The 14,769-nt window shown below is 40.5% G+C and overlaps 1 protein-coding gene across 1 annotated transcript in view; it reads left to right on the forward strand.

Annotated features, from left to right (window-relative positions):
- The window catches only part of atp8b4 (ATPase phospholipid transporting 8B4), a 23,873-nt gene continuing 9,104 nt past the window's right edge, over window positions 1–14,769 (forward strand). The window contains exons 1-20 of the mRNA XM_033634510.2: window positions 1–289; window positions 2,110–2,168; window positions 5,143–5,201; window positions 5,291–5,404; window positions 5,515–5,613; window positions 5,705–5,766; window positions 8,084–8,156; window positions 8,348–8,418; window positions 8,594–8,673; window positions 8,820–8,978; window positions 9,085–9,173; window positions 9,257–9,453; window positions 9,551–9,759; window positions 12,510–12,553; window positions 12,643–12,808; window positions 12,905–13,093; window positions 13,367–13,482; window positions 13,822–13,986; window positions 14,071–14,182; window positions 14,267–14,372. Of these exons, the coding sequence (XP_033490401.1) occupies window positions 2,138–2,168; window positions 5,143–5,201; window positions 5,291–5,404; window positions 5,515–5,613; window positions 5,705–5,766; window positions 8,084–8,156; window positions 8,348–8,418; window positions 8,594–8,673; window positions 8,820–8,978; window positions 9,085–9,173; window positions 9,257–9,453; window positions 9,551–9,759; window positions 12,510–12,553; window positions 12,643–12,808; window positions 12,905–13,093; window positions 13,367–13,482; window positions 13,822–13,986; window positions 14,071–14,182; window positions 14,267–14,372 (2,141 nt within the window). The 5' untranslated portion in view covers window positions 1–289; window positions 2,110–2,137. The remainder of the gene's footprint in view (window positions 290–2,109; window positions 2,169–5,142; window positions 5,202–5,290; window positions 5,405–5,514; window positions 5,614–5,704; window positions 5,767–8,083; window positions 8,157–8,347; window positions 8,419–8,593; window positions 8,674–8,819; window positions 8,979–9,084; window positions 9,174–9,256; window positions 9,454–9,550; window positions 9,760–12,509; window positions 12,554–12,642; window positions 12,809–12,904; window positions 13,094–13,366; window positions 13,483–13,821; window positions 13,987–14,070; window positions 14,183–14,266; window positions 14,373–14,769) is intronic.

Raw genomic sequence — 14,769 nt, forward strand, 5'->3', positions numbered from 1 at the left:
CTCTTCTTTCCCTCTTTCAGAATATCGTGATCGCTTTTTGTTGGCTGCCTGCAGCCATTTTCACAGCCCACACCGTCTGCTGTCTCCTCCTCCTTCTTCTCTTTACTCCCCGCAGCTGATCTTTGTTTTCCATTCAGCCACACGGGTCCATCCATGTCTGGAGACTGTCTTTATTCCGGAGGAGGATAACAGCTTTACTGCGGATACATCTGCGGAATGTGGTGCTTGAGATAAATGACAGGATACATGGAGACAACAAAAGACTGCGGCTGTGACAAACTTGTGCGAGGTAAGGGACCGACATATATCCTTGTACATTAACTCAGGTGAAGGTTACACTCCAGCTCTGTGTTGCTCACCTGGGATCTTTCGTTAAGGAGACACACAGCTCACTGGGGATTCACCTGCTGCTGCTCACACCAGGAGTTTAATTAAAGTTTCTCCTATAAACAGAAAAGAAACAAGACACTTACACACACACGCACACACACACACACACACATTGACTCAGTCATCCACCTGCACCCCTGCGCTGCAATACTGCAAAATGCTCACACTCCGCACTCCAAAGTGGAGATGCTTCATGGTGGTTTCCTCCAGTGGTGGATCAAGTATTCAGATCTTTTATTTAAGTAAATGTAGTCTAGCGATGTAAAATACTCCACTACATGCCTGTGCAATATTTTATTTATTTCAGTTGTCCTCTGCAGCTGTGAATCATGGACATACAGTTATTATTGTATTTATTTTTATTTAATCTAATTTGTATTTTTGTAATATTTCTGTCCTTTTTTTCTTAGCTCTCAAGCACCTTTTTCTTTTTTGCATCTTGCATCTTGCGTCTCACTCTTGAGCTGCTGCATTGTGTGAATTTCCCCAGTGTTGGATTAATTAAGTTTTATTTATCTATCTATTACAAAACATGTCACTTAAGTGAGTGTATGTGAGTGTTATCAGCAAAATGAACATATAAATCAAAAGTTAAAGTACTCGTAAGAACCAAAATGGCTTATGTACAACAAACTAACAAACGGAAACATGTCGTCATACATCACTCTGCAGGGTCGCATAATCACAGAGTGAGTTCATAATTATGTTGGCTTATCTTCCATGTTGATATGAGTCCATAACTGGTCCCGAGGAGATACTCCTTTTTCCTGATCGCCATTTATTCTACTGTGCATACATTCATAAGATGCTAGAACCCATTCTTTCAACGTCCGGGGGCCTTTGTTGTCGTCCAGTGTCTTAGAGTAACTCGGCAGACAGTTATTAGACCCACGGTAATAACAACAAATACACACTTGTTTTATATTTTCAACAACTTCATTCTGTAGAGTCACATGATATGATATTATGATATTATCTATGCAGTAACTTATGTTGTGTGAGCTTCCCCCTCGCTTCCTTTACATATTTACCACATCCTGACACAATTGCATCAGGATCTTATCAGTTTTATAGCTGGCTGAATTGACAATGCATTCCATTTTTATCATAGTGTGTGTTTTGTATGTAAAATCTAAACCTATAAAGTGACTAAAACTGTCAAACAACTGTAGTGAAGTACAGCCTATAGTATTTCCCTCTGAACTGTGGTGATGTAGACGTGTAAAGTAGCATTAAATTGTAACATTTAAGTGAAGTAAATTGTACTAAATGCATTTACAAGTAAAAAAAAAGTGGATATGTCCAAACGGTATAAAAAATGAGTTGCATTTTGTTTTCTACTGTCCTTTGTCTTGTGATATGTGTGATGCTTTGTTCTGCAAGATAGACATATTGATTTTGTAAATAAGGAAGATGCACAAAGACTGAGATGGCTGTTCACATATGAAATGTAAATTAGCCAGTTACCTGGAGAAAGCCTGGGAGAGGAAAGAAAGAAACTCTTTGCCAAGATAATCTGTAGATATTTTGTAGTTTCTCATGCAAACAGTTCATTTGAGATATTGTTTTTAGTTTGTTTGTGTTCTGGAAGATGTTTGCAAAAGTAATAGTGTCTTGTAATCCCATGTGGGAGGGGCCAAATGATCTGGCATGACACAAAAATAAAAACTAATGGGTAATAATGCAGTGACACCTCTTCTTTTTTCACGTGAATTTTAGGGAAACCCTCGGGAGGTCCCTGGAGAAGATGGCATTCTGGAGGAGAAAAACTCACATTGGTAAGATGTCTTTTGTTTCTGGATCTTAAACGATGTAGAGGAGAACAACAGGGAAGAAATGGTTTGACGTGAAGACAGGTTTGAGGTGTGTATATTGTTGATAAAGGCTAAATGTAAATTGCAGTTTCATCTTTTGTCCTGGTGCACTGCTTAAGAGATGAAATTAAACTGTATACAGAAGCCTCTCTCCTTCTTTGGGCGTGTGTGTGTGTGTGTGTGTGTGTGTGTGTGTGTGTGTGGTGTGTGCATTTATTTATCATTTGCAGCATCCTGTCATCGGTATCTGTCTTACAGTGAGGTAGTGAGTAGAGTGAGGTGACCTTATGCTTCGCAGGGACGGACTCAGACTCAGATTTTTCCATGTTTTTAAATGGTATTCAACTGTATGTAAATGTATATTTTATATTTCCATAAAATAACAAACAGTTGTCATCCCTTTGGAAAGGAACATTTCGTGTAGCTACAGAAACTGATGATCTAAAAGCTTCCTGTATCGATGTTATACTCCGGAGGAATATGGTCTGAATAACTTCCTGAGCCATTTATGAATCATTTCACTATACGCTGTTTGAACTTGCAGTCTTACTCAAGAAAATAAAATGCTTCTCCAGAAATCAGCCTGTTGGAAACACCAAGATAATACTTGTACTAGAGAAACAATATTGTGTTTACACATCTTCTAATTAAATGTTTAAGCAGACCAAAGCCTTTCTCAATAATTAATCGTCATAGTAACTGATAGCAGGGTGAGGGCAGTCTATTGTGTGAGAAGGTCTATCCTGTTGCAGCTCTGTGCATGTGTTATGCATAATTCAACAATGATTTAACCTCGTTTGGAAACAACAGATCTAGCAGCGGGCTGCCTCGGGCATTTCTCTGCGTTAATAGTTTAGAATGCTTTGATAAATGGTTTTGTCATGTTGCAGATGGCTTTTATTGTGTTGTTTGTGAGTGAATATATTTCCTGTATAAAAAGCACAACTAAGAATGATAATGAACCCAATGAATCACCTTGACGTACAAGCCGTGAGATGAATGCCAAAGCGTGTAATTGCGGATGAAGTCTTCAGTTCTTGCGTAAAAACAGGCAGGCTGAGACAGAGTCCACATGTCCCAGACACTCTTACAGCTGTATTTTATCCAACCAATGAAGCAGACTCACACAACATATACTATAAGATATCATAAGGTGATTGATCTTATTATTTGAAAATCATGCCCTGCAAAGTTGGAGTGGATTTCTGAAACTTAGTCCATATGGTGTTTAAAGAGAAATAAGCAGTCGACGCCATGGCAGTGCACCAATGACAGGCTCACAAACCCGGATTCAGACATCCAGGGTTTCATACATCATACATCAAAAGGCCCTGACACACCAAGCCGATGGTCGGCCGTCGGTGAGCGTCACCCTAGTGTTTGTGGTGTGTGAGTCACGGTTGGCCCTCGTTAGCCCTTGACGGCTTTTTTCTCAGCCAATTCAGCGTCTTAAATCGGTGTCAGAGTAGGCAGAGTCTGTTAATGAATGAAATCACTTTGACTGTCAGTTCAGCTCAGTGCACAAGACAAGACATGTAAGGCTACAGACAACTGCTTTCTGCTGGTGTGGAGACTTATTTCCTCTTACACAGGTGCAGATCATATGTGCTGGTTGGCTGTAATCTCTGCAGTGTGTTCATATGCAACTTTCTTGGCTAAGACACAGGTGATGTGACGCGACACAGCAGTCGTCTTCTGTCGCTGCTAGTTCTTTGATGGCTGTTTGGGGTGTCTGGGCCTTAAGGAACCAATCCAGTCAACTTGTGGGTTGGGGCTTTATATATCATTAGCATAACGCTATGGTGAAATGACAGGTATCAGAGGAGAAGCCAGGTGTAGCTATGTAGTGGTATATCGCAAGCTAAATTTCGCTGTTAACTATTTTCAAAATGATTGGCAAAAATGTGTGCCTATATAGTGCCTGAACCACTGCCAGCTACAAGATTAGAAAAAACCTGCAAGATAATCTTCACAAATGTACACCACTTTAATGATTAATCAAGCTTAAATGCAAAGTAGAAGAAGTAGAAGAAGAAGTAAAAAGCTAACATTGGGCAATAAACAAACTACACCACAGTCACGTGACCTATCGTCACCACCATAACAAGACTGTAAAGCCGTGTTCAGCTCAGCTTACTATTATCATTCTGTGTTACAAATATCAAACCATATCAGTTACAAACAGCCAAAATCAGACAAAAGACTGATACCACTCACATGTCTGTCCACTAAATGTGAAGCTACAGCCAGTAGACATTAGCTTAGCTTAGCAGGAAAATGTAGCTGGAAACAGAGGGAAACAGGTAACCTGTTGGTCATAACCATCTGGTCATAAACAAAGCAGTCTGGAACACTTTGGCTGGGATGGCACAAAAGACAGTCTGGCTGATAACAATGGCTAAAGTGCAGGAACATAATTGAGAGTGTGTTTGGAGGTCAGGTGATGTGGACACACGGGAATACACTGAGCACTACTGTAGGACACAAGGCAGTGACAAGACGTACTACATGCAATACTTTGCAGTGATCACCTCGGTTTCTCAATACAATCGATTCCAGTGTCTGCCAGTTTCACTGTATATGATTGAACCCATTTAATAAGAAGTAGTGGAAGAAAAGAAGGAGCTTTATACCATCCTGCACATTAAAATTAGAATTCAACCTGCATTGTTTCTGTTGAGAGCCTCTGAGGGCTCTGACTTTATCTTTGTACAGTATACTTTAATAACAAGGCTGCTTCCTTTAGCGAGACGATGCTCTCTGCTTCAGTGGATTAAAGAAAAGCCTTCGACAATATTGAAGTAGTAGAAAGACAAGTACAAGATTCTCCCTATGAAAACTCTCACTGTTTCTTTAAACATAATGGTCTGAGGTATTATATTATTTTTATTGATCTGTACTTTGACTTGTCTCTTGACCGTGTGCTCTCTGAATGTAGAGAAGGAACGCCATGTGAAAGCCAATGCACGGGACTACAATGACAAATTCTCTTATGCAGTAAGTAGATCTAAATATCAGATTCCTATACACACAAGTGAAGGTTGTGGTTATTTCATCAGTGCTGTTTCTGAATGTGTCATCTTCAGGACAATCACATCAAAACCTCAAAGTACAACGTCCTCACCTTCCTACCCATCAACTTGTTTGAGCAGTTCCAGAGGGTCGCCAACGCTTACTTCTTAGTGCTGTTGATACTGCAGGTAGGAGAACTGAGCTGTCTTGTCGACATGTATTTGCTTTAATTAGTGTAGGTTTTGGGGGGAAACACTGTGTGAAATTGAGTGAGCTAAGCTGCTTTTCTTTTCTAAAGGTTATTCCAGAAATTTCCTCTCTGTCCTGGTTCACAACCATCGTGCCTTTGGTGTTGGTGCTGGTAATCACAGCTGTGAAGGACGCCACAGATGACTACGTCAGTGCAACTATTAACTTTTAACAGCTCTCCTAAATGCTCCACTTTTATCTCGCATGGTAAAATAATTACTCTTTTCTTTAAACTTCAGTTCAGACATAAGAGCGACCAGCAAGTCAACAACCGGCAGTCTCAGGTTCTCATCAGAGGAAGGTACTTTATCCTCTTTCTCGTTTAGATGCTTTGTATAACTGCTGGAAAGCCAAATCACATGCATAAATGATTATGTGCTCAATATGTACTGTTCAAGGATGTTTAAGTGTTCAGAGGGACACCTCACTCACAGACACCTCCCCATTTGTATGTCAAATGACTCACCCTGTGTTACGCTGAATTTCTGATGAACACCTTGTTTGTCTCGCATGTCTATCAAGCATCCGTTCACAAACTCTCACAAAACTCATGCAGTATAAAGTCTTATTTATCCAGCCGTATGCTCAGTACTTCCCCCACATATGCATTTTTGCAACAGCATCATGATTTAAAACAGTAGCATGTAAGAAAATAGTAATGTTTTAGCCAAAATGCATGCGTTTTGGGAAGTACGGATCATATGACTGGACAAATGAGACTTGTATTATACCGCACAAGTTGTGTGAGAGTTTGTAAACTGTTGTTTTAATACAGCTCTGCTGTTGCGGCCCTCCCTTACTTCAATTGACCCTTCACTAAAGCCCCATTTCCACCAAACACTTTCAGTATGGTACCTTTGGAACCAAAAGTAACCCTTCAGACATGGTACCTAGACCCTAGCGTTTACACAGCAAACAGTACCCTTAAATGGGGTTACTACCACTCACTACTCCATCCAGCACTCATTGTATTTCCTAATAGATGGAACTTCTGCACCTTGTTTATTGTCCACAGAGTGCTGTTGTGTGCTGACATTTTCTGAACAACATAAAACAGGCTGCAGCGAGAGTCTCTCTCCATGGGATATTTAAAAGTAGCGGCTTTGTGCTCAGTCCATAGGGACTTGGGTTGGGAACCAGAGGGTTGCCTGTTCAAGTCCCCCTCCGGACCAAAATATGGTGCGTGAACTGGTGGCTGGAGAGGTAGCAGTTCCAGGGCTGCAACTAACGATTATTTTCATTATCGACTAATCTGTTGATTATTTCTTCGATTAGTCGACTAATCATTTTTATGGAAAAATGTGTTAAAATGTTGAAAAATGTTGGTCTGTCTCTCCCAAACCCCAGAACTATGTCATCAAATGTCTTGTTTCATACTCTCTCCAAAGGGTTTTAGTTCACCATCATGGGAGAGTGTGTAAAGCTGCCAATATCTGAACGTAAGACGCTGCAGTAAGAGTATTTTGGGGTACTTTTATAGTACTATTTTAATAGTCAATAAGTCATCGATTAGTCGACTAATCGTTGTAGCCCTAACCAGTTCACCTCCTGGGCATTGCCGAGGTGCCCTTGAGCAAGGCACCAAACCCCCCAACAGCTCAGGGCGCCTGTCCATGGCAGCCCCCTCACTCTGACATCTCTCCACTTTGTGCATGTATAGGTCCTGTTTGTGCATGTGTGTATTTCGAACCTGTGTTTTAATGACAACAGAGTGAAAAAAAAGAATTTCCCCTCAAAGGATTAATAAAGTATATAAAATTAAATTAAAAATAAAATTAAAATTAAATTAAATTTAGTCTTTCTCAGGCAAGCTTGGGGGTTTAGTGTTGCCAGAGCCCACACGACACTCTGCAACACTTTTTGTCTCCGAGTGAGGATTAGAATATATGCAGTTCACATAACCTTGTCAAAATTAATATATATAAACGCTTGAAGATCCACTCATTACTTAAAGTGTCATATAAAAACTTTGTGTGCTGATGGATTTACGTCATCAACTCATGCATTGAGCAACATTTTAAGTTAACATTCCACCTTAAAAGTGGCTGACAATTAAATTATTTTTTTCTCCCTGATTGTAAAACCCAAATCAGACCCTGAAAAGTGTACAAACACAAAATCAAACACAAACGTGATTCATTGTCCTCTGTCTCCATCGCCAGTGTAATGGTGGTTCATTTTTACACGGTGATCTGTACATTAGACTTTAGCCTCTAACTACCTTCATCTTTTTAACAGTGTTTTTCTGCTGAGAAAGTTTGACATCCTGGTTATATCCTCTTAATGCATTTTGTAGACCCCTCTGTCTGTTTCTCTCTGAGAAAGCTTTTTCAGTTTTCCAAAAATTTGATAATATTTCTTCACGGAGTGCAGTTAGTTACAGTGTGGGCTGCATGCTGACTCCGACAGCTTGATGGACCACCACTAAGGGGCGGGGCTTAGCAAAGAGTCAATTCATCAAGGATTTTCTTTTTGATTCTGTCTTCACTGTGGAGGCATGTGAGAAACAGTTTTCTTCACGAATTCAATGTAACACTGAGTGAGTCGTTGATATACAAATGGTCATTTTGTGAGTGAAGTGTTCCTTTAATTATCAGTCTTTGTTTTTCATGTTCAAGTCTGCAGAATGAGAAATGGATGAACGTTCGAGTGGGAGATATCATCAAACTAGAGAACAATCAGTTTGTCGCTGTGAGTAAACTGTTTTGTATGTTATTAAAGGATGTTCAATACTGCATCTCGTGCTCACATATAAGAGAGGTGGAGGTCAACAATTAAAGGTTTCTGCTGGGAGATCTGGAGACTGCTCGGGTTCAGTGGTGCAGAAATTGATTTCTTTTTGCCTTTTCTCACTGAGTGTTTCATATTGGTTTTACACACAGGCAGACCTCCTCCTCCTCTGTAGTAGTGAGCCCTATGGACTGTGCTATATTGAGACTGCAGAGCTCGACGGGTAAGTGCCGCACTGGTTACGTAAAGTAAAACTGGAGATTGCATTTGTTTGTTTGTGTAAAGGAGGAAACTGTGACCTTGTGATTCATGTAGTTGATTGTTCTCACAGAAAAGTAATTTCTACACTTCTACATCAACATAGACACAATTTGTTTTTTCCATTTCACCCCAAACAGAGAGACGAATCTAAAAGTTCGTCAGTCGTTAACCGTCACCTCAGATTTGGGAGATATTACAAAGCTGATGGACTTTGATGGTGAGCTGACACTTTACACATACGCTTATTTTGACATTTGTGTGACTCTTCAAGCTTTCTGCATGTGGACGTGTTAACTCCTGTTATGAATCTTCTCCTGCAGTGATGACTGATGTCGGTAAGACTTCATTTGCTTTGTTCCTCAGGAGAAGTCATTTGTGAGCCACCAAACAACAAGCTGGATAAATTTACTGGAACTTTGTACTGGAGAAACAGCAAATACCCTCTGGATAATGAGAAAATGCTGTTGCGAGGTTGTGTTCTCAGAAACACTGAGTGGTGTTTTGGGATGGTCATATTTGCTGGTATGATTTTTTTTAAACTATTTTGAGGCTTTTATTCTCCACATCCATTAGACATAAAGCCTGTTATTGTCGACGTTCTCTAATAGTTGTTTCTCCTCTGCGACAGGTTTGCAAACCAAACTGATGCAGAACTGTGGAAGGACTAAATTTAAGAGGACGAGTATCGATAAACTGATGAACACTCTGGTTTTGTGGGTAAGTTGTTTGTTGCTTTTATGTGATCCATTAATAAACCAAAACAGTTTTCTAAGAGCTTTAAATGATGATCTATATTTCAGATCTTTGCCTTCCTCATTTGTATGGGAGTTATTTTGGCCATTGGGAACACTGTTTGGGAGAGCTGGGTCGGCAGGAACTTCCAGGTATTTTTGCCGTGGGATGAGTTTCAGAGAAGCGCCGTTTTCTCTGGCTTCCTTACCTTCTGGTCCTACATCATCATCCTCAACACTGTTGTGCCCATCTCACTGTATGTCAGGTGAGAACAAAGTTTATTTCCAAAATGCCATATAACATTTCACTCCGAAGGTCAAGTTATGTTGTTCAATAAACCATGTGATTAAACCTTTCTTCAGTGTGGAGGTTCTGCGGCTCGGTCACAGTTACTTCATTAACTGGGACCAGAGGATGTACTACAGTCAGACGGACACTGTGGCAGAAGCTCGCACCACCACCCTGAACGAGGAGCTCGGCCAGGTGGAGTTCATCTTCTCCGACAAGACGGGCACCCTCACTCAGAACATCATGGTCTTCAGCAAGTGCTCCATTAATGGAAAGACGTACGGTATGGAGCTTTTTTTTTTAACTCCTCAAAACGTTAATACTTATAAATCACTGTTTTAAAATCGGTCTTGGATCACTTTTAAATTATAATGATAATGTTACCAAATACTTGAGTAACTGAGATGGACAGAGAAAACAATACCAACAGTTTTTAAGAGACTTGATTAAGTAGACACCTCCATAACACCACTTGAAGACCAAAAAATGTTTTGTATGTCCCAAAGAATAGTGAAGGACCCAACTGTACCTTAAAGCACTGCCAACCCAACCCAAAAACTTTCATGTGTGTTTTAGTAAGAGTTTTATGATAGTTAGATATTTCTCTGATCATTAAATGTTTTTTTTTCACGGTTTATTCTTCATATCATAAAATTCTGTCAGTATAGCTTTTATGAAAAAACTTAAAGGGACAGTTGAGCCCCGAAATCAGAAATACATATTTTATCAGTCTAGATTGCTTTGGTGTGAGTTGCTGAGTGTTGCAGATATCGGCTGAAGGGATGTCTGCCTTCTCTCAAATAAAGGTGCTGGTCATATAATTAGAATATCATGAAAAAGTTGATTTATTTCAGTAATTCCATTCAAAAAGTGAAACTTGTATAATGTATACATTCATTCCACACAGACTGATATATTTCAAGTGTTTATTTCTTTTAATTTTGATGATTATAACTGACAACTAATGAAAACCCCAAATTCAGTATCTCAGAAAATTAGAATATTGTGAAAAGGTGCAATATTGAAGACACCTGGTGCCACACTCTAATCAGCTAATTAACTCAAAACACCTGCAAAGGCCTTTAAATGGTCTCTCAGTCTAGTTCTGTAGGCTACACAATCATGGGGAAGACTGCTGACTTGACAGTTGTCCAAAAGAAGACCATTGACACCTTGCACAAGGAGGGCAAGACACAAAAGGTCATTGCTAAAGAGGCTGGCTGTTCACAGAGCTCTGTGTCCAAGCACATTAATAGAGAGGCGAAGGGAAGGAAAAGATGTGGTAGAAAAAAGTGTACAAGCAATAGGGATAACCGCACCCTGGAGAGGATTGTGAAACAAAACCCATTCAAAAATGTGGGGGACATTCACAAAGAATGGACTGCAGCTGGAGTCAGTGCTTCAAGAACCACCACGCACCGACGTATGCAAGACATGAGTTTCAGCTGTCGCATTCCTTGTGTCAAGCCACTCTTGAACAAGAGACAGCGTCAGAAGCGTCTTGCCTGGGCTAAAGACAAAAAGGACTGGACTGCTGCTGAGTGGTCCAAAGTTATGTTCTCTGATGAAAGTAAATTTTGCATTTCCTTTGGAAATCAAGGTCCCAGAGTCTGGAGGAAGAGAGGAGAGGCACAGAATCCACGTTGCTTGAGGTCCAGTGTAAAATTTCCACAGTCAGTGATGGTTTGGGGTGCCATGTCATCTGCTGGTGTTGGTCCACTGTGTTTTCTGAGGTCCAAGGTCAATGCAGCCGTCTACCAGGAAGTTTTAGAGCACTTCATGCTTCCCGCTGCTGACCAACTTTATGGAGATGCAGATTTCATTTTCCAACAGGACTTGGCACCTGCACACAGTGCCAAAGCTACCAGTACTTGGTTTAAGGACCATGGTATCCCTGTTCTTGATTGGCCAGCAAACTCGCCTGACCTTAACCCCACAGAAAATCTATGGGGTATTGTGAAGAGGAAGATGCGACACGCCAGACCCAACAATGCAGAAGAGCTGAAGGCCACTATCAGAGCAACCTGGGCTCTCATACCACCTGAGCAGTGCCACAGACTGATCGACTCCATGCCACGCCGCATTGCTGCAGTAATTCAGGCAAAAGGAGCCCCAACTAAGTATTGACTGCTGTACATACTCATACTTTTCATGTTCATACTTTTCAGTTGGCCAACATTTCTAAAAATCCTTTTTTTGTATTGGTCTTCAGTAATATTCTAATTTTCTGAGATACTGAATTTGGGATTTTCATTAGTTGTCAGTTATAATCATCAAAATTAAAAGAAAAAAACATTTGAAATATATCAGTCTGTGTGTAATGAATGAATATAATATACAAGTTTCACTTTTTGAATGGAATTACTGAAATAAATCAACTTTTTGATGATATTCTAATTATATGACCAGCACCTGTATAATAGAACTAGATGCCACTTGGCTTGTGGTGCTCAAAGTGCCAAAATATACATTTGAAAAACTCAACAGCAGTGTCTCTTTCCAGAGATCATGACCTGGTTTCTCAGGATAATCCACAGACCTTTTTGTGAACCATTTTTTTGGTGACTGAACTACACCCGCCAACTGCGCAGAGGGAAACGTTCATCTATGCATAGACAAGAGAATCATGCTCATGGCAGCGTGAGATGTGAATGTTAATGGCATCCTCTTCGGCAGAGCTGTAATGTTAGCTAGCTTAGTCGAGCTAGGTGAGCTTGCAGTAGATATACACTTCCTCCAGCGCATTGATATCGTTGGCACACATCGCTAAGGCCAATATCTCTTACACTAACACTCGGCAGCTTACACCAAAACAATCTAGACTGATAAACAGCATTACAGATAAGATAAAAATATGTACTTTTGGTTTTGTCCCTTTAATTACTATAATTATGTTTGCAATTAATCAGCAGTTTCATTCTGAAAATTGGGTTAGCGTGGACGTAAAACTATACTGATCCCCAGCACAGAACTGATTACCTATTACAGTGGCATACATCTGATATTCATTACTTCCCCTTTTTTCTCTCTTAGGTGACACTTATGATGAATTTGAGCACAAGGTGGAAATAACAGAAGTAAGTGAGGCAAAACAAGCACCAATTCTTAACTCAGTAACAATATTCATAACAACATAAAGATAATAACTGTGTTGTTGGTCCCTCAGAAAACAGCCTGTGTGGACTTTTCCTTCAACCCTCTGTGTGACAGAAGGTTTAAGTTCTACGATGGCAGCCTGGCTGAAGCCATTAAACTGGAGGATCCTGCAGCGCAGGAGTTCTTCAGACTGCTGGCTTTGTGTCACACTGTCATGCCTGAGGAGAAGAGCGAAGGTAAACTGTGCACACGGTCCTGCTGCAGCAGCAGTAATAACAGAAATAGCTGAATATATCAAAGTGGTTCTGACTGATGTTTCTGTTAACATGAAGGAAATTTGGTGTACCAGGCCCAGTCACCTGACGAAGGAGCGCTGGTCACTGCGGCGCGAAATTTTGGGTTTGTCTTCCGGGCCCGAACCCCTGAGACCATCACACTGTGGGAGATGGGACAAGCCGTCACTTACCAGCTGCTGGCCATACTGGACTTCAACAACGTGCGCAAGAGAATGAGTGTCATTGGTTAGGTCTCCCTTTAGCTTGCAAGAAGTCAACATGACATTATGCGCACATGAATCATTTAGAAACCAACAGTTTCTCTATTGACCTCCTGCATTTTTAATAATAGCTGAGACAATTAGTCTAAATCTGTATTTTCTAAGAACAGCATGAAGATGACAGTGTCTGTGTTCATGCTTCTGTTTGCATTTTGCCATTTATTTGTTGTACGTATGCAAATAGGATTACAAAAGTAATGTTATGTTCTCTTGCTGTGTTGTTTCTTCTGTTTTATAGTGAGAAACCCACAAGGCCAAATTAAACTCTATTCCAAAGGAGCTGACACTATCATCTTTGACCGTCTGGATCCATCCAGTGAAGACCTCATGTACACTACCTCAGAACATCTCAGTGTAAGTGTTGTTCAATTGGATAACATCAAACTACATTATTAAATATGTGCACTATGCATCTGTATTTATAGCTCTGTAAAAATCGATAAACCAGACTAAGTATAAAAACATCAGCGTTCGTGAGTACATAGTACTGATTTCTGTGATTTAATGTTTCAATAGTTTTATCATAATTTCACAAAGAGCTGGATTGAGATTGTGTCTGTGTCTCTATTGAACAATATTAGGTTTAAGCATTAAATATCACGTCCTTTGACACGGCAATGAATGATAATCCATCGCTCTTACTTTGCACGCCACAGCTGTTACATGTCTTTGTTTGTCGATCATTCTTTGCAGGAATTTGCCGGAGAAGGCCTTCGAACATTAGCTCTGGCCTACAAAGATCTCGACGAAGATTATTTTGATGTTTGGATGAAGAAGCTTCTGTTCGCCAGCACTGTAATTGAGAACCGTGAGGATCAGCTGGCTGTTCTCTATGAGGAGATCGAGCAGGGCTTGAAGGTAATATTGACATCCTTTTGTTTACACCATTGAGGCGATCGATCTCATTTAGGCTCTGCAGACTGACTGCTGTCCTCGTTGAAGCTTCTAGGAGCCACAGCAATCGAGGACAAACTTCAGGAAGGAGTCCCGGAAACGATCGCCTGTCTTAATCTGGCTGACATCAAGATCTGGGTCCTCACAGGAGACAAACTAGGTAGCATAATTCATCTAAATGAACTTAACCAGAAATTGATACTGTGAAAAGCTACTGAGATGTTATTTGTGTAAAACATTTCAGAGACAGCGATGAACATCGGCTACTCCTGCAACCTGCTACGAGATGACATGAATGAGGTGTTTGTTATCTCTGGCAACACACTGCTGGAGGTGCAGCAGCAGCTCAGGTGACACCCCCGCACCTCCACTCACAGAACAGGCTGATAATCTCACAACAACTGCAAGTCCTGACGCAGGGGTTGCCAGCCTTTACTATCAGAAGAGCCACTACTGGCCACAAATAAAAATCTGCCCGGAACCACAAAACATTTTGAGCCTTTTAATGAGGGTGACACAACCTTTTGAATCTAAATCAGCCTATTAACATCACTAATGGATTTAAATGAGCATTCATTAATATGTTTACCACAAAGCAGCTACTCTGCAGCGGGCTGTTTATGAATATTTGATACTGTAACTTTGCAGCAAAGAAAACAAATCTATCCACGTACTATTCAGTTCTCTATGTTACTCTAAGACTTGTATTTGAAATCTATAGGTAGCCTAGGTAGACTCAAGACCAGC

This window comes from Epinephelus lanceolatus, chromosome 5 (genome assembly GCF_041903045.1).
Source record: "Epinephelus lanceolatus isolate andai-2023 chromosome 5, ASM4190304v1, whole genome shotgun sequence".
Classification (NCBI taxonomy): Eukaryota; Metazoa; Chordata; class Actinopteri; order Perciformes; family Serranidae; genus Epinephelus; species Epinephelus lanceolatus.